At 44.3% G+C, this 18,693-nt stretch overlaps 2 protein-coding genes across 2 annotated transcripts; one reads left to right on the forward strand and one right to left on the reverse strand.

Moving 5' to 3' along the window:
- The first annotated feature begins 274 nt into the window (after positions 1-274).
- On the forward strand, positions 275-4,705 carry cnot8 (CCR4-NOT transcription complex, subunit 8). Its single transcript, XM_020097411.2, has 7 exons — positions 275-415; positions 1,907-2,119; positions 2,263-2,456; positions 2,653-2,814; positions 3,228-3,372; positions 3,683-3,793; positions 3,903-4,705. The coding sequence occupies exons 2-7, from the start codon at positions 2,003-2,005 to the stop codon at positions 4,029-4,031; spliced, it is 858 nt and encodes a 285-aa protein (XP_019952970.1). The 5' UTR covers positions 275-415; positions 1,907-2,002; the 3' UTR covers positions 4,032-4,705.
- A 939-nt stretch (positions 4,706-5,644) lies between these two features.
- On the reverse strand, positions 5,645-18,675 carry gemin5 (gem (nuclear organelle) associated protein 5). Its single transcript, XM_069539647.1, has 28 exons — positions 18,409-18,675; positions 16,589-16,743; positions 15,789-15,970; positions 15,413-15,564; positions 15,205-15,303; positions 14,963-15,095; positions 14,634-14,799; positions 14,309-14,521; positions 13,879-13,964; positions 13,263-13,345; positions 12,154-12,290; positions 11,721-11,794; positions 11,150-11,331; positions 10,439-10,578; positions 10,178-10,349; positions 9,897-10,094; positions 9,761-9,817; positions 9,540-9,665; positions 9,293-9,388; positions 9,005-9,142; positions 8,645-8,792; positions 8,370-8,489; positions 8,074-8,284; positions 7,622-7,888; positions 7,370-7,532; positions 6,649-7,147; positions 6,096-6,183; positions 5,645-5,876 (listed from the first exon to the last, which is right to left on the reverse strand). The coding sequence occupies exons 1-28, from the start codon at positions 18,548-18,550 to the stop codon at positions 5,712-5,714; spliced, it is 4,392 nt and encodes a 1,463-aa protein (XP_069395748.1). The 5' UTR covers positions 18,551-18,675; the 3' UTR covers positions 5,645-5,711.
- Between the last annotated feature and the right edge of the window lie 18 nt (positions 18,676-18,693).

The raw sequence follows: 18,693 nt of genomic DNA on the forward strand, positions 1-18,693 counted from the left end.
GTCAAACAAAGTATAAAGTAAAAAGAGAATAAGATCAATAAAAAGGATTAATCTTAAGTTGAAGGATAAATAAAATACAAGTAAAACAAAGAGAAGTGTGTAAAATACTAGTCAAATGCTCAAAGTACAAAGAACAAGTGGAAAATTAGAGGAATATAAAATCATAATTATTAAAACATGATAGAATTATTAAATCTAATAAACTAAAATTCACCCCTGTATAAATAAAGGCTGGTTTCACGTCGCTACTCATCCACGACTGTAGGTGGAGCGGTGCGCGGTTTCCGTCCAATCGAGCGGCCGCCAATAGACACAAAGAAGAAGCGGGAGCACACGAAGAAGTAATAGAAGAAGAAGACGGCGGCGGTTAGCGGTTAGCTGTTAGCTCTGCGAGTTGCGTCGAGGAGAGTCTCTGGTAAACTGATGTTTCTATTCTCTAATATTTCCCACAGTAAAACTCCGGAGCCTCTGCTGCTCAGCGAGGCTCAGAACCGGAGCTGGTTTATTTAATTTCCCTCCGGTGCTGTTAGCTTCCCGCTGAACGCGAGGATTAGCATGCACACGAACATGCTAAACATTTAGCTTTAGCTGCTTCCGCGCTAGCTGCTGGAAACCACATGAAAAAAAAACAACAACGACGTGTGTTTTTATCAAAACTGTCCGAGTTGTTGAACGTCCGCGGCTTTTCACGCAGATCGAAGGTTTGAAGAAACGCTCGTTAAATGTGGCGTCACTGTGTGAACTGGGAACTGAGCTAGCTTGATGCTGAGAACAGCCGCCAGGAGGTGAATCCATCACGATGTCATGGTAACAACGTTAGTTCAGGTCAGAATGACGATGGGTCAGATGATGCTGACACGAAAACACCAGGAAGAGCCCCAGACTCCAAACACCCACAGATCCGGGGTCTGCTGCAGCTTCTGCTCGTGTGGGTGAAAGTCTGAAGATGGTGAACACCTCTGGTTACAGATCAGCTGTTGGTCGATCGAGTGTTGGAGACGTTTCGTTGTTTGGTCCTGAAGCAGAAGTTTATTCTTTTTTAAAGACACAGAGAAGAAGTGGAAGATGTTTTCAACCCTTGGTCTTTGTTTAGTCACGTGGATTCGTCGGAGGGGAGGAGGGGGAGGGGGGGGGCACTGTTGACAGCTTTAAGTGTTTAAAGGTCCAGTGTGTAAGATTCAGCTGAAAGGATCTATTGTCAGACATTTAATGTAGAATAATCCTCATGATTATTAGTTCGTTTCATATAAATTGTTTGAATTGTAGTTTTCTTTATATTTACATGGAGGGGACTCTCTCTACGGAGGCCGCCATGTTTTTTACATTACGTCCAGACTGAACAGACTAAACCTTTTTGAGTTTTTATGACAATTAAAGTTATCTTTCATGTTTGGAAGGAGAGGGTGAGGTGAGGGGTGTTCAGCTTCAACACTAGATATCACTCAATTCTACACACGGAACCTTTAAATTACAAACAGGTTCCTTTTCAGACTTGTTCTGTTTAAAAGACGAGAAACTTGAGCTGGAAAAGTTCTTGATTTAATCTGAACAACCACAAAAATAACTTGAAGAGCCTCCAGCTCTTTGGACCGAAGTGTCGATCGGCCTTTAAATTAATTTAAATTGTTGTATTTGTTTGTGTGCAAGATTTACGTTGAAAACTTTTAGACCTTCTCTGATAAATATGAATCTTCAATAATCCGGAGTCACTGAAAGTTTTAACCCACGACCACATTTGACTGTTTTACTTTTAGTTACTTGATTTAATCGATGTAAATATTTAGTTACTCATAGTTTTCAATTGAGATTTTCTGCAACAGCTTTGTGTCTGATGCTGGCACAGCTCCTCGATCGTTCTGAAGTCAAAGTGAGATTTCACTGAAGGTGTCTTTCCTTCCTCTTTCAGAGTTGTCTCACTTCATCACACCATCCTCCACGTTGTCCCCCCGTCACGAGCGCTACAGGGTCGTTGGGGTCTCAGCTCTCTTCCTGACCTGCCAACATGCCGGCCGCACTTACAGATTCCAGTCAGATAATCTGTGAAGTCTGGGCAAGCAATGTGGAGGAGGAGATGAGGAAGATCCGGCAGATTATTCAAAGCTACAACTTCATCGCCATGGTAAGAATCATTCCCGGGTCAAAAGGAATAATCACATTTTAAACAGCAGGAACAAACATTAACTTGTAAAAGACGAAGAAGGTAAAGCTGCTAAGTTTTCTGCTTTTTACTTTTATTGACCGATGACTTGTCTTTATCTCCAGGACACAGAATTCCCCGGAGTAGTTGTCCGGCCGATCGGCGAGTTTCGCAGCACAGTGGATTACCAGTATCAGCTGCTGAGGTGTAACGTCGACCTCCTGAAGATCATACAGCTTGGGCTCACGTTCATGAACGAGGATGGAGACTACCCCTCCGGCACGACGACGTGGCAGTTCAACTTCAAGTTTAACCTCACGTAGGTGAACTTTTATCTCCCTTCATGTTGATGGTTGAAAAGTTTGAAGTGCTGACATCAAGTTCATTGATTAGATTAGCATCTGTACAGTAAAGCCAATAATTTAGGGATTATTTATTTCCTAACACTCAGACTTTGTTGGATAACGGTGTGATCTTTATTTAATGATGGTCGATGTATTTTCTGCTCCTCACAGAGAAGACATGTACTCACAGGACTCCATAGACCTGCTCCAGAACTCCGGCCTCCAGTTTAAAAAACACGAAGAAGAAGGAATCGACACGCTCTACTTCGCCGAGCTCCTCATGACGTCTGGTCTGGTGCTGTGTGAAAACGTCAAGTGGCTTTCCTTCCACAGGTCGGTTGTGTTCATTCATCCACAGTGACTCTGAATCCTGCAGTTCCTTAAATGTTTTGACAAATTTAAAATCGTCTCTTTTTTCTCTTCTTAGCAAGAAATTGAAAAAGAAACAACACACCAGCTTTTTCTCTCTAAATACAAATCATAGTTGTTTTAGCATCTGTCTTCCACAGGTTTCTGTAGAGACACTTCAGTCTGAAGTCCAAATGAATGGAAGAGACATTAAAACCTCTCAGTTCAGGGTGTGATTATTTTTAGGAAGTAAAGAAAAAACCCTTTAAATTCAATTAAAAGAATGAACCAAATCTCTTCTCAGCAGCTTCATCATGTTTCGTCATTGGTTTAAATCCAGTAACACCAGTGTTTAATCCAGCCGCTCTGACCTACATCCTCTGTTCTGTGTCTTCCAGCGGCTACGACTTCGGATACCTGGTGAAGCTCCTGACAGACGCACGGCTCCCGGAGGAGGAACACGACTTCTTCCAGATCCTCAACCTGTTCTTCCCGGCAATCTACGACGTCAAGTACCTGATGAAGAGCTGCAAGAACTTAAAGGTCCCAACACCTGGACACAAACTTTTGTTATGATTGTATCTCAATTCAAGATTCAAGGGTTTATTGTCATACACACAACATTTACATTTAGCAGTCACTGGCTACGAAATGCTTGAGTCTCAGGATCCCCTCTAACCATGCTCAGAATATTACACAAGGAAAAAATAGAATATATAAAATAACAATAACCTAAAATATTAAAAATAGAATAAATAAACGCCTTTAAAAGACGTAGTGCAAATATTACAAGGAGCTCAACTCCTCCACATGAAATCAAATCCGGTCTTGAAAAATCCGTGTGTCTGTGCAGGGGGGGCTGCAGGAAGTGGCGGACCAGCTGGAGCTGAAGAGGATCGGGCGGCAGCATCAGGCTGGATCAGACTCTCTGCTCACTGGTATGGCGTTCTTCCGGATGAAAGAGGTAAGAGCAACACGCTTCACAGCACTTCCTGTTCATTCTTGTAGTTGCTACAATGAAATGCTGAAAGGTGTGTTCAGGACCTGAGTTAAACTCTTCTCTTCGCCCTCAGCTTTTCTTCGAAGACAACATCGACGACGCAAAGTATTGTGGGAGATTGTACGGCCTGGGCTCCGGCTCCACCCAACCTCAGAACGGCATCTCCAGCTCGGGCCAGGAGGAAACGAACAACAAGCACTGACCGAGCGCTCCGACTCCTCAAGTGGCTTCGCACTTGTTTTAAAACCCGACCAGCAGATTTGTCCCCGTGATCTCCCTCAGCACTCGACCCCTGAACAAGACAGATACTCCTCCACGTTTCCTCTGGAGCGCCCGGACGAAGGACTCAACAGCCACAGTGGATCCTTCACTGGCTCACCTGAGTATATGGCCATATATTCACTTTTTAAACATCTTTTTCATTTACAGCATTAGTGACGTCCTCCTTTACAGCATGGGACCATCTTTTATATCACACTGTGATTTCAGACTGTATAAAAACAGACCATTTAGACCAAGCCTCAGATTCCTCGGTTCGAACTTTCCTCTCGTCAGCGGGACTCGTCTCTTGTTGCAGGGATTTCTTTTTTCTTTTTTTAAAAAATAAAAAGCTGGAAGGGCCTGTAAATTAAAATGTATAATTTTGATGAGAATAAAAATGTTTTAGCTCTTTTCCACTTTCAGAAACTTTTAACAGTGTATAACTGAGCTTGGTTATGCATGTGTTTCAATGGGCAAACTACTGTTGTTCTGTAAATTCACCCACCGAACCCAGCTGTCCACCGTCAGGTTTACAGATGTTGTGGTTACTGTTGTTTTTACCTTCTACATTGTTTTAAACAGTTGTATATTAAATTGTTTTGTATTTTCAATGTACATTTTTAAGTATTTGTGTTTTTAACCACAAGACGAAACAACTCGATTTGTGTTAAAAGGTTTCGTTTCAGACGAGCGGAGCCTCAAGTTTCTTCTCACCTGGAACTTTTCCACAATCTCAGACCAGAAACTTCAAAACTATTACGAAAACATTAAATCATTATTTGACAGAAAATATTATTTCATATTTTTATATCAATTATTATTCTGGAGGCCAAATATTCTGAAAATAACTTCAATCTTAAATCTTGTTTTAAAAAGATAATTTTTAATATATCATGGAAAATGGACATTTTAACTAAAAGTTAAACTTTAGCTTCAACTAATTCTTTAGTTCTTATAACATTAATGTTCCAAAACACATAATTTGCAAAAAGCAGCAAAATCCCACATGAGCAGCAAAACTACAGTACAAATATTTGCAGTCCAAAATAAATACTAAACAACTTTAATGATTTGTTGGAATTTAAAGGTAAAGTTAAAAAATAATTTTCTGAGCCTGTAATGAAACAAAAAACGTCAGTTTAGATGAGTTGAATAAATTTAAACATTTAACATTAATTTAAAGACAAACTACATATTTATGTCCGATTAGAATAATAACATTAGAATAATAAATCTAACCTGACACCAAACATTTACATTTTAAATAAGCCCCTTTGTCAGATCTTCTCTCGTAACCTTGGATTATAAACCGTCTGTTTCACTTGTTGAATATTTAATATAAATCTTCGTTTCATTGTTGGTCCAGAGAGCTGCTCCGAATATTCATATAACCTAAGAAATTCATTTACCAATAAAGTTGGGGCGTGCACGTACATTAAAGTGACGCATCACTTCAGTAACCTGCACCTGAAGTGTTCCAGCTCGAGGACAGAGCTCTGTGGTTCTCCGTCCTGCACATCTGGATGTGGAATCAAACCGACACGAGGCTCCATCTTGTGATTAAAGATTTTTTTATTAAACAAACAGCTGTACAGTGGAAGTGCTCTCGTCAGTCTAAGACTCAGGTGAGGAAACGCTGTGACGCTCTCAGGACGGACGGACCTGAGCCGTGTTTTCGCAGCAGGTCTCTGGCGTCTCTTCTCAGGGACTCGGAGACGGGCGGTGAGGATTCGCTGAAGTGCAGCAGAACCAGGCAACATTCGAGAACATCTGGATGAGGAAACGCCTGAGAGAGAACACAGAGGTGACGGTGAGATGACGGCACACACATTTCACTGAATTCAGTGAAAACCTAGAAAAATAAAACTTAGTGACATGAATCAGTTCCATGAATTCTTAGTTTTCTTTCTGCCCAAAAGGAAAAGACTTAATGTCCATTTCTTTTCATCTGTCTCCCTCTATGATCTCATCAGTGTCTGTGTTGTGTTGTGTTTCGGAGCTGAACCTTGAGGGTGTCCGGCAGGTCGGCCAACTCTTTCTGAAGCTCGGACATCTTGAGAGACAGAGAGAGGAGAGTCTGGTGGTCGTCCGGCCTGAGGGAGACAATGATCAGACGTCAGGAAACTACGACTCTGTTAAAAAGCACCGAGCTGAACGATTCAGACGTCTCCACAGGAAATAAATAAAATGGCTGAGTTCATTCACTGCAGAGGTCAAAGTACTGCATTCATGTGTGAGTAGCTTTTAACCAGGAGGCGGCAGGTGAACTACTCTATTGTCTTCTGTAGGTTTTAATGACAACACACAGTATTTCGTGTGTAAAATCTGAGTCTGCAAAGTAACTACAGCTGTCAGATAAATGTAGTGGAGTAAAAACTGCAATATTTACAGCTGAAATGCAGTCGAGTATAATTTAAAGAGTGATTCAAAGTACTTGACTACAGTTCTCACTAAAGGTTCTCCTCAGAAAACATCTTTATCTACTGGTCGTGTCCTCTGGATTTATAATCTTCTACATATTTTCAGCAAACGACAAATGACTGTCATCAGTAACAGACCGTTTCTCAGCATCAGTGGATCCGTGTCCGTCTGACGACTCTGCGGCGGAGGACGTCTGTGTGTCGGCCTGCGTCTCCCCCGACTCGAGCTGCCCCCCCTGGGCTCTGCTGTGCTGCTGCACCATGGCAGCCAGCTGCTCCTGGATCTCCCTCACCGACCTCTGAGTGGCCTGACAGGCAGCGTGAGACTCAGACAGAAGAAGCGAAGCATCAAATCCCAGGTCGTCCAAACTTCCGGTCGGCGAGTGGACGCTCTTCCCCGACTCCGATGATTCTCCGTTCACCACCTTGTCCTCCGGCTCATCTCCGGCGCGGAAGTCAGTGGCAGGGAGGGAATGTCCGTTGTGGACTTTCTGGTCGTGAGCAGAGTTGCTCCACCAGCGATCGTACAAACGGTGGTAATGGACGAAGGCCTGCAGACTGTCGGCAGCAGCTCGGCCTCCTTCTTCTGAGAGATGAAGAGTTTTAGGACGTTTCCTGGAATAAACGGTGACGTCGTCTGATGAAACAGAAAGAGGAGAAAAACATCATCAATAATTCTCTCCAGTTTACTTATTTATTACATGTCACTCTCTAAAAAAAAGGAGGATCTTGTTTTAAATGATCTTATTTAGTCTTAGAAATGACTATTATTTAAAAAAACAGGAACTGGAACCTGTGTTTAAAGTTTAAAACGGAACACTTCCTGTGGCACTGATTCAGAAATGGCCGACAGACGCACCGTCGGGGAACAGGCGCCTGCAGAGCTCTGCGGAGACGCAGAAGTGTCCGGCGTCTCTCAGCCAGGCCACCGCCTGCCACAGTCCTTTTATCAGCTGCTCATCATCGTCCAATAACCAGCTCAGGACAGAGTGAGTCAGATGGAGAGATGAATACAGCAGAACCTGAGGATGAGGAGGAAACGTGAAGAGGACGGTTTATCTGACTTGTGTGTTTTTTTTTATATCAAGAAAGACGTTTGAGGACTCTGTACCTGTCTCAGAGGGACGTTAGCGCCCAGCGTTGGACTCTCCACAGACTTCAGCTCCTGCAGAAGAGTTCCAGCGCCGTGACGTCCTGCTGACGTCTGCGAGACACCAAACTGCGTCTCCCACACGTCTCGTACTCGGTCCTGGATGCTGGTGTGACCTTCGTCTGGTGACGACCACGCGTGACCGGAGGTGCAGGGCTGAGGTATAACTCCGGCGTCCTCCAGCATCGCAGACAGAAGCTCAGTGACACTGAAATGCAGCTGGTGAACCTGCAGACGACGGGAATCAACATGAATTCAGGAAGCTGAAGAACCTGCCTACGACTTAATGGTTCAAATTATCAAACGCTAAGAAATAAACATCAGCATCTCTTTAAAATCACATTTTAAAGGGTTGAAATTCAGATGATTTGATTTTCAAAACAGTGAATTGAAACTAGTTTTCTTTCACTGACCAACAGAGTCTCGTGTGAGCTGAGGACGTCCTGAGCTCCGACCCAGTTCTGAGCAGCAGCCAGGTCTTTAGCGCACCTCAGTGCCAGCGACTGAGCCAGAGCGACCTCCCCGGAAATCTTCGCTAGACTGGCGGCCGTCTTCAGCGAGGAGACGTCGTTCTTCCTGGCGATGACTTTGGCCGCGTCGAAACTGGCTCCAGCAGCCAAGTAACTGAAAGGACAGAGAAGTTAACATTACGAGTTGAGACACGAGAAGATCTGAGAGACAAGATTCACTCAATCTTTCCAGTTCTCACCATTTAGCAGCGGAGGAGAAATGTCCGTCCTTCTCCAGCACAGCAGCCCAGCAGGTGTACAGCTCCTTCAGGGTGGGGTCGTCTGCCGGCAGCCTGGCCTTCACCAGAGCTATGGCCTCTCTGATCAAACACACACACACACAGTGAGAAACACCACAGAATGAAAACAGAAATATTAAAGTACTTTTATTTTAGCAGAAGAAAGACAAGAACAGTTCTGAGGAAAAGAAGCAAATGAATAATCTATCAAAGACAGAAGGATTAAAGAAGTGAACCTGTAGAGTTTGTTCGATCGCAGCAGGTCGACGGCCTCGTACACTTTGTTGATTGACAGCAGGTGAGACGCTGCCTTCAGGTACTGCTCCTGCAAACACAGCTGCTTGATGAAGGCCTCCACCGCCCGAGACCACGCCTCGAACCCGGCTGCAGGAGGAAACACAGCGCGGCTTAAATGATTAAAATGTGTGAATCTCAGTCTGATTTTAAAGTTGAAAACATTTTAAAACTCTTTTTCAAATGTATCAGTATTATATATATATATATATATATATATATATATATAATATAAGACTATGAGGGGTCAAGAGTATCTGAAACAGTTTTAATTCAACGTAAATCAGAATAAAAGCCGTCACCCATCGGAGCGATGGAGAGCAGGTGGTCGTTCAGCTCTCCTCTCTCTGTGGCGAGCTGCAGCGCCCCCTCCAGGTCTCCGCTCCACAGTCGCAGGTACACTACAGAGTCGAAGTGACCCGCCTCCACGTGACCCTCCTCTGAGGAGCAACACACACACACACTCAGGTTTTCATTACGTGTGAACTAACTTAATTAAACTAAAGAACATAAAAACAATTTGTGTTCAACAAATGCAATCACAGAAAAGAGCTGTTCTGTTAATCTGATATTAAGAAACACACACAAACCTTCTGACTGGAACATGCGGTGCAGAGCCGGTCTGTCAGAGAAGAGGCCGAGATGGATGTGCTCTCCCTGTCCTGGGACACAGCCTGCAGGGGGCGCTGGAAAACAAACACACACGTTAGTACCCTAACATTAAACTAAAGCTGAAACAACCCCTGAGAGAGTCTTCGAAGGTGTCTTCACCAAAACCATCATCTGACCCGTCTCTGTCACAATCAGTCCTCCTCTATAATATCATCAGTGTCTCACCCTGGTCGTGTTGGACAGAAGCCAGAGTGATGCAGTCCTGCAGCAGCTCCTCTTTGGGACGGTGGTCCATGGATGTGCTGATGGGAAGCATGGAGCGAGGCTTCTTCTTCTTCAGCAGGTTTGTGTCTGGAAACACACAAACAAACGCAGAGTCACAGAGAAACACAGGCACCGGTTTAAAATCCATCGAGTGAAGCTGTTTTGTCAAATTGAATCCACACCTGGTTTTTCTTTGGTCTTCGGCACAGCAGAGAGTTTTCTTTGCATCTCAAAAGAAGCTGAAACAAACATTTTGTCACTTTCCAACAATCTCACTGTTTTTCAAATCTGTCTGAAGCGTTCCTCCTCCTCTGTTACCTGCTGGAGGTACAGGACTGCTCCGTGAGCTGCCCTCATCTTCCTCATCTTCACCGGACTGCTCCGCTCCCGTCACAGCCTTCTCTCCTTCTGCCACCGGGCCCCCGTTCATCTCTCCGGCCCCTGATGTCTTCTTGTTCTTCCTCTTCTGCTTGGGATTGGCCTTCATCTTTTCCTTCAGCTTCGACATCTTTTTCCCTGAGAGGAAAAACATGTGAACGTTAAAGTCGGGATCGATATCGATCTCCAGCCGGGACGGTGCCGCAAAGACGTATGTTCACCTTTAGGTGGCTTTGTAAACGTTTGTTTGGAGACTCTCCACTCCTGCGCGGTGAAGTCCTTCCCTCCGGTCCAGATCAAATCGGGGTCGACGGGCGACCAGTCCACAGACAGCAGGTAACCATTGTGACCCCGGTAGTTAGAGAGCGCCTCCTCCTGCAGGACATCCCACACCTGAACAGACCAAAAAAAAAAAAAAAAACTTAAAACTCATCCAGACCATTATTACTTTTTTATACCCATGATGCTCTCCTGGTACTGACTTGGGCTGTGCCGTCATAGGAGGCGGTGACCAGCCGCGCCTCGTGGTGCGGACTCCAGGCCATGTCGGTGACTTTATCCGTGTGACCACACAGCCTGCGATACGGCTCCGTCACAACCACAGGGCTCTCTGGAGGATTCTCTGCACAAAAACAAAAAAAAGGAAATCAACATATTTAAAAGAAACTCATTCATCCACCAGTTATCACAATAAGTCATTGACAGGATGTAATTTATAGTTTTGGGTGAATTAGTTTTCACCTAATCTGCTTTTGACTTCCTGTCAGTCTTACATTGGTGGTGGAGTTTTATTGTGAAGGAAACTGCTGCAAGATCTGAAAGTTCTTATTTGATTATGACAAACGATGTCATCTGTAATTTCGGTTTTGACAAACTGGGATCTGGACACAAATCATACAAATGATGAACCTCGTGCCTGTTCTTTGAGAAAAATAACTTTTATATACGATTATGATTTTGCTTCTAAAAAAAGAAGTTTGGTAGTTTTAGCTTGTTGCTTGTTTGAGAGTGAAGAACATTAAGGTATTTAAAAGTAAATGGAGCTGTCAGGTTGTACTTGTTCTCTGGTCTGTACAACTCCAAAAAACTTCCAGAAACACAATGTGTGGTTGAAGGTATTTGGAAGGAGACAGTTCACATCTGTAAGAAATGTCGAAGGTTTAACTCTGTATCGCTGTGATGTCTCTACCTACCGATGATAGAGCGGAGATCGTGCACGTAGACGATGGCGTTGCTGGAGCCCGAGGCCAGGAGGCAGTGCAGCTCGGGTGGAGAGCTGTGGTCGTGGTGCCACTGCAGCGTGTTGATGATCTTGTGATGCTGCTGGATGCTGCACAGCAGCTTCAGACTGGGAGCCTCATAAACATCGATGCACCTGCAGCAGAGAATCACACAGAACTTTAGTTAAAGTTTCCAAGAAACCTGGAAGCAAAGATGCAGCTAAAGAGAATGGTTGGTATTTTAGAACATTTCAAAATGGAGAACAGCTTCACAAACTTAATATATTTTACAGAAACTGTTCGGATTCAACGAGCTGATGAGTTTTCTCCTCCCTAACAAGGATTGTTGAAATTCAAACAAATGACTAAACAAACTATTTGTCTTTTCGGAGACACACTCAGTAAAACTTTCAGCTCACACACAAACAAATCCATTCCTCTGTAGCCTAAAGACTCAGATCTGTCAGTGGACAGCTGGTTCCTCCCTTGACTCCGCAGGCCGACGCTCTATTATAGGAAAGGTCAGGCCCGACCGTTCACTCACCCGTCCTCGTTGCCGATGGCAACCACTTTCCCATCTGGCTTCCAGCTGAGGTCGGTGTGCGGAGACAGCTTGTGCTGTTGGGATGCAGAGATCACCTTTACAACTTATCGCAAACATTTACATTCAGCAGCAAGCGTCAGAGAGATGAGCCGTGACGACTGTGAACTTCTCAGAGTTTGTTCTTCACCTTGACGAGTGTTTGTCAGGTTTATCAGGTGGCTGAACAAAGTGGTTTCTAAAGTCTGAGCATGGATGTGAAAGATTGGTCCAAGAAGAATAAGGACTGATTTAATGTTTGTTGAGATAATATAACTAAATAACTTATGTCCTCTAATTTATTCTCGCTTGATTCCATCAAACAATATAATAATAAAGCACAAACCTAAACTGACCATGCTGATTTAAATCATTGTCACAGCGACAGTGCCCCCACCTTGATGTTATTGGTGTTTCTGATCAGCTTATCTATGTCGGACGCCTCTCCGCCCAGCTTCAACGGGTCGTGCTGCAGGATGATACCTTCGCCGGCGCAGCTGTAAAGGCTGTAGGTCGACTTTCCTCTGTCTGCACCTGAACATCCCACAAAGAAAGAATCATAGATCATTTCAGGATAATGCGTCACATGCTTGAGATTGTGAATAAAGACAATCATCTCTTGTTTGATGCCTCATCCACATGTTTCTTGATTTCTTTTTTGTGTTGAGCAGCGATGCCACGTCCCCATATCTCTAGAAAACTATGAAGAGTCTCTTTAAATTGATTAATGGCAACTTCAACCTGAAAACATTGATGTGAGCCTTTTAACAATGTGAACCCTGCAGGATGTTTTTATCCCGGTGTTCTGAATATACAACAAACTGCATGTGCGTGAGAAAAGGATTCATTACCATCTTACAAGACAGAAATAATGTTTGTAGCACGCTGGGTGACAAAGGGTCCTCGAGTTAGCTGCCTGACTGCATTTCTTTTTAATTGAAAACTAGAGGTCTTAAGTGTCAGTTTGCAGAGGATTTAAATACAAGAACAAAAAGGAAGAGTCGACAGTCTCCAGAAATCCAGAGACGAGAGAAGCAGCTGGTCCTAATTTCCTCTGCACACCTATTCCGAGTCATTCAAACGTCCTCAACCAACGAGAAACGAGCTGAACCGGTGCCAGCGCTGTCGGTAAACAAATTAGCGGCTCCTTTTGTTCGTTCAGGAGCCGTCGGCAGATTGCTTGCACGGCAACAATCAACGTTTACAGCTTCGAGGGCGTGTGACTGATACGCTAATCAAGATGTCATCTGCCGACAGCTGGCGAAATCAGCTCTCCGTGTCTCCGCTCCCACACGAGTGGCTGAAGTGTGAGGAGGTGAGGAGCGAGTGTTTTCTCAGATGATTCAATTACAGAGTTGATTACAAAAGGCCGTGCTGAGATGTTTGGGATGGTTTTTTTTTCTGCTGACTCGCTGCTTTGTGGCATCGCACAGCACCGGTGTTTTTGCTGGGTCAGGGCGTTCCGAGCAAACAGCAGCAGTTGCGAAGAGTTCATTAGGAACTTACCAAATGACATTGGGGGAACTGGGGGTCCCCAAGCCAATGTGTAGACTGTTTTTCGGTGATAGGAGCTCGATATCTGCGGAGGCCTGAGAGGAGATGAAGCAGAACAAATGACCAGTCAGGAACAGAGGACGTGGACAGCTGCAGGAAAATGGAAGTGGACGACCTCAAGGGATCATGGGAAGGATCAGTGAGACCTCCACAGCTTAACTTTACGACTTCCACGGAAAGTTTCCAAACTTGAAGTCCTGAACTGAAATCTCAACATTCATCTCTTTTAGAAGTTGTACGTTATTTTAACCGTTGATGTTAAAATCAGCAGGTAAAATCAATCTGATCTTAACGAGTAGATAATAGAGGTGTTATCACTGACCAGCTTTTAAATGAGAATCATTTACCCGTTTTCCACCAAATGAGCTCTGAGTGAACTTGACCGGTTCCATTCAGGATTCTCTGAAACCTTGAACCTGGAGAAGCTTTTATTCCCCCGACTATTTCTCACACGCCCTCTTCATCCTCTCTCTCCAACTGGTAGAATATGACTCAGCGGTTCATCACAAGAACACTTGCTGTTTTTTTGGATCTCGCTGGGAGCTGGGACTGAATTATTGAATCTTACTTGTTTGAGTAGACTTCGTAGATTCCAACTTTACCATCATCGGTTCCAAACGACAAAGAGCCTTCTTTCTTCGGGTGCCACGCCAGCTGCAGTGGAAGAGACGTTTCTCAGTGCATCTTATTAAACTGCTTCTTGTGTGAGAGTTAGTCATTCATGATAGAGGATTGAATATGATAATCAAACATTTTATCAGCAGCTCAGATGAAGAATTTATTAAACAAGCTGAGATTTAAATCAAAGAAATGTCACGGTGATCTTTCTCTTGCTGTTTCGATGTTTCCTCCCTATAAAACATTTCAGAAAACCTCCAGACACTAATATAGAGAAGACGTTAATACAACTCAGTTCTAGATCTACAGTGGGTCATAGACTACAGATTGTGTTTGTAAAGATCTTTTCTATGTGTTCTCTCTCTCTGTGTGAAACCTACCGCTGTAACCTTGGACTTGATGCCCTGCCAGAACGCCCTGGTGTCGTACTGGTTCTGTGTCGTCAGCGTGTTCCACACCCGGATCATGCTGTCACCGACACCCAGCGCCAAACACCCTGTACCCACAGGGGAGAAGGTGAGGGTGTAGACGAACCCCCCCAGGGTGGGAAGAGTCCAGCAGCAGTCCAGAGAGTCCAGGTCCCAGCATTTAATCTGGAGAATAAAGAATGTCCGTGACCAATAGTCTCTCTCGGTAATATACGAACAATAAACAAATAGAATGAGGGAACATTTCCAATGTGTCAGTCCAGAGCTTGTGACTCACATCTCTGTCCATGGACGTGCTGATGAGCAGCTGTCTGTTGTCCTGCAGGTGAACTGAACTCATGTTGAAGACGATCCTGCTGTGGTTCTGACCCTCGGACGACGTCCCCAACAGTGTCCACCTCTGCTTCCCTGACCTGGTCAAGTCCCACAGCACCAGCTCACCACTGAGGACACAAAGTATTTTTTAATGACGGCATCTGAAGATAAATAATATCAGGTCTCTGTCAGGGGTTTATGTTCAGATAATATCCTGCAGAAATAAAGAAGTTACATTTATTGTCTTTGCTTCTCATCAGGAATAATCTCCAATGGATCCTGTTTACGCACCTGAAGCAGCTGGACACCAGTTGTGTTGGTCGTCCCTTCGGCCAGTGGACATTTAACCAGAGTCTCTCTTTGACCCCGGGGTCGACTGCTGAGCCTCTTTTCTTCAGATACGGCAGCTTCAGAGTCATCACACCTGCCAGTGGAGGACGGTGAGAGGATTAACAGAAAAGATCATCAGGTTACATCTTTCTTGAGAGTTTGAGGACATCTTTTAAACTATTTATTCAAACTATCACTCTCACCTTTGCTCTTCAGTGTGCTCCAGATCCTCAAAGTCTGGTCTTTGCTCCCAGAGGCAAGATAGCAGCCTTTCTCCTCCCCCGCAGACTCGCCATTTGTTGCTGTCGGATAAAAAAAAGTCAACACATCACATAAACCACCTGTATTTTTTTCCCCCACATCGACTCATTAGTGCAAAAATACCACACAGAGGAGGAAGAAACCCCAAACCTTCGCTGTCCTCGGGTCTGCTATAGAGGGCGTCCTCCCCATGAAGCGGCGACCAGGCCAGTGAGTGGATCTCATCATCGTGTCCCCGCAGACGCTGCATCACAATGCCTTTCTTACTCACGTCAATCAGAACTATCATCCCGTCCTTGTACCTTAAACACAATAATGCAGTGTTACGATAATTACCCGAGTCTTTAATTTAGCTGATAAATGTTGAATTTGACTGGATATGCTCTGGAGATGGAGTGACGAGTCAAACAGGATTTCTGCATCAAAGAACTTGAGCGATTTATCAATTAGCCGATGAAAATCAGCTGATATGAGCCTTTCTAACAGACCCAGCTTTTTACGGTGGCGTCCTCTGTAGTCGTCTTACCCGACAGCCACGATGTTCCAGGTGTGAGGGGAGCAGCTGAGGCAGAAGATGGTCCTGGGCTCAGGAAAGAAGCTGGAAGTGTCTCCTGTGTGGAACCAGTAACAGATGACCACGCCCTTCTCGTCCCCCGACACCACCAGGTTCTTATCCACCGGGGACCAGTGCACCGCTGAGACAGGGCTCTGTGTGCGGAGACAAAACACTGCTGAGTGACGCTGTGTTGAGCCTGGGTTCAATAGAAGGTTTTTAACTTTACAGGGAACTAATTAGGAGGAAAGATTTTAATTAAGTTCTGGGATTAAAGCTGTAAGATTTGGATATTTGTTATATCCTAAATAAAAATGATCTCAGTCTAAAATATCAGTATTAACTTTACTTTAACTATAAGAGGACATGATAAACCGGGACGGAGGGAAGAGAAAATATCTCCTGAAGGAATAATTCAAAGCTAATAACTGAAAGTAAAGAAGCGATGTCCCGTCTAACTTTAACGACTGTTTTAAAAATGTCCTTGAGACAGTCGCAGTCAGAGAAGTGGGCTGGACGCCAGCTACAGAAATCTGTTGTGCTGTTTGCTCCCATGCAGAATAAAAATCGTCCTCGACATCCTGTTGAACTCGGAGCGTTTCTCCTTTTCTCCGGATTGGGTCGGTGGTGAAACATCTCCGTGACGGCACAGACAAGCGGAACCACAGTGTGTCTGAACAGAGTGTTTAGCGGACTGCAGCCTCCAGGGGGCACCGGCACGTTTCGCTGGCGGTGAGACACATCTTTACAGACAGTCTCTGGGTGACACCCACCTGATGAGCTGCATGCTCCCTCAAAAGACTCTTGCTGTTGGAGTCCCAGTAACAGATCTTCCCGTCATTGGAGGAGCTGACGCAGAGGTGACTCTGTCCTGCGTGCTGACAGAATGAAAAGCCCGACACCAGGTCCCTGTGGCCGACGAGTTCCCCTGAGGACACACAAGACGTTCAGATTTTAGATGTGTGATAGTACAAAGAGAAGAAAAGCTCCATCTGAACCTGAGGACAATACTACATGTATTGTGAAGTGTAGTAGTATTGTGTAGTAGTGTTGTGTACTCACCCTCCACTCTACAGGAGGCTGTATTGTGTAGTAGTATAGTATAGTGTAGTAGTATTGTGTAGTATTCTAGTGTAGTAGTGTTGTGTACTCACCCTCCACTCTACAGGAGGCTGTATTGTGTAGTAGTATAGTATAGTGTAGTAGTATTGTGTAGTATTCTAGTGTAGTAGTGTTGTGTACTCACCCTCCACTCTACAGGAGGCTGTATTGTGTAGTAGTATAGTATTGTGTAGTAGTATAGTGCAGTAGTGTTGTGTACTCACCCTCCACTCTACAGGAGGATGTATTGTGTAGTAGTATTGTGTAGTATTCTAGTGTAGTACTGTTGTGTACTCACCCTCCACTCTACAGGAGGCTGTATTGTGTAGTAGTATAGTATAGTGTAGTAGTATTGTGTAGTATTCTAGTGTAGTAGTGTTGTGTACTCACCCTCCACTCTACAGGAGGATGTATTGTGTAGTATTGTGTAGTATTCTAGTGTAGTACTGTTGTGTACTCACCCTCCACTCTACAGGAGGCTGTATTGTGTAGTAGTATAGTATAGTGTAGTAGTATTGTGTAGTATTCTAGTGTAGTAGTGTTGTGTACTCACCCTCCACTCTACAGGAGGATGTATTGTGTAGTATTTTGTAGTATTCTAGTGTAGTACTGCTGTGTACTCACCCTCCACTCTACAGGAGGATGTATTGTGTAGTATTGTGTAGTATTCTAGTGTAGTACTGCTGTGTACTCACCCTCCACTCTACAGGAGGCTGTATTGTGTAGTAGTATAGTATAGTGTAGTAGTATTGTGTAGTATTCTAGTGTAGTACTGCTGTGTACTCACCCTCCACTCTACAGGAGGCTGTATTGTGTAGTATTGTGTAGTATTCTAGTGTAGTACTGCTGTGTACTCACCCTCCACTTTACAGGAGGCTGTATTGTGTAGTAGTATTGTGTAGTATTCTAGTGTAGTACTGTTGTGTACTCACCCTCCACTCTACAGGAGGCTGTATTGTGTAGTAGTATAGTATAGTGTAGTAGTATTGTGTAGTATTCTAGTGTAGTAGTGTTGTGTACTCACCCTCCACTCTACAGGAGGATGTATTGTGTAGTATTGTGTAGTATTCTAGTGTAGTACTGTTGTGTACTCACCCTCCACTCTACAGGAGGCTGTATTGTGTAGTAGTATAGTATAGTGTAGTAGTATTGTGTAGTATTCTAGTGTAGTAGTGTTGTGTACTCACCCTCCACTCTACAGGAGGATGTATTGTGTAGTATTTTGTAGTATTCTAGTGTAGTACTGCTGTGTACTCACCCTCCACTCTACAGGAGGATGTATTGTGTAGTATTGTGTAGTATTCTAGTGTAGTACTGCTGTGTACTCACCCTCCACTCTACAGGAGGATGTATTGTGTAGTAGTATAGTATAGTGTAGTAGTATTGTGTAGAATTCTAGTGTAGTACTGCTGTGTACTCACCCTCCACTCTACAGGAGGATGTATTGTGTAGTATTGTGTAGTATTCTAGTGTAGTACTGCTGTGTACTCACCCTCCACTCTACAGGAGGATCCGGACACATCGATGAGATAAACGATGTTTTTTGCTCCGACTCCCATTAAACCATCGCTGTTGACGTCACTGCAGCGCGAGCAGTACCAGTTGGGGGAGGCCGGAAGTGACCGTTCGTACATGGCGCCTCCGACACGTTCAGCCTGATTATTAAAGATTTAATTATTTCTCTGATAAATCCTGAAAAATCAAAACCGAACTTCTCACATGTCAGATGCAGCATCAACTACCGTACGGTGGGCGGGGTGTCGTAAATGTTGACCGG

Source organism: Paralichthys olivaceus, chromosome 15 (genome assembly GCF_024713975.1).
Source record: "Paralichthys olivaceus isolate ysfri-2021 chromosome 15, ASM2471397v2, whole genome shotgun sequence".
NCBI classification, from domain to species: Eukaryota; Metazoa; Chordata; class Actinopteri; order Pleuronectiformes; family Paralichthyidae; genus Paralichthys; species Paralichthys olivaceus.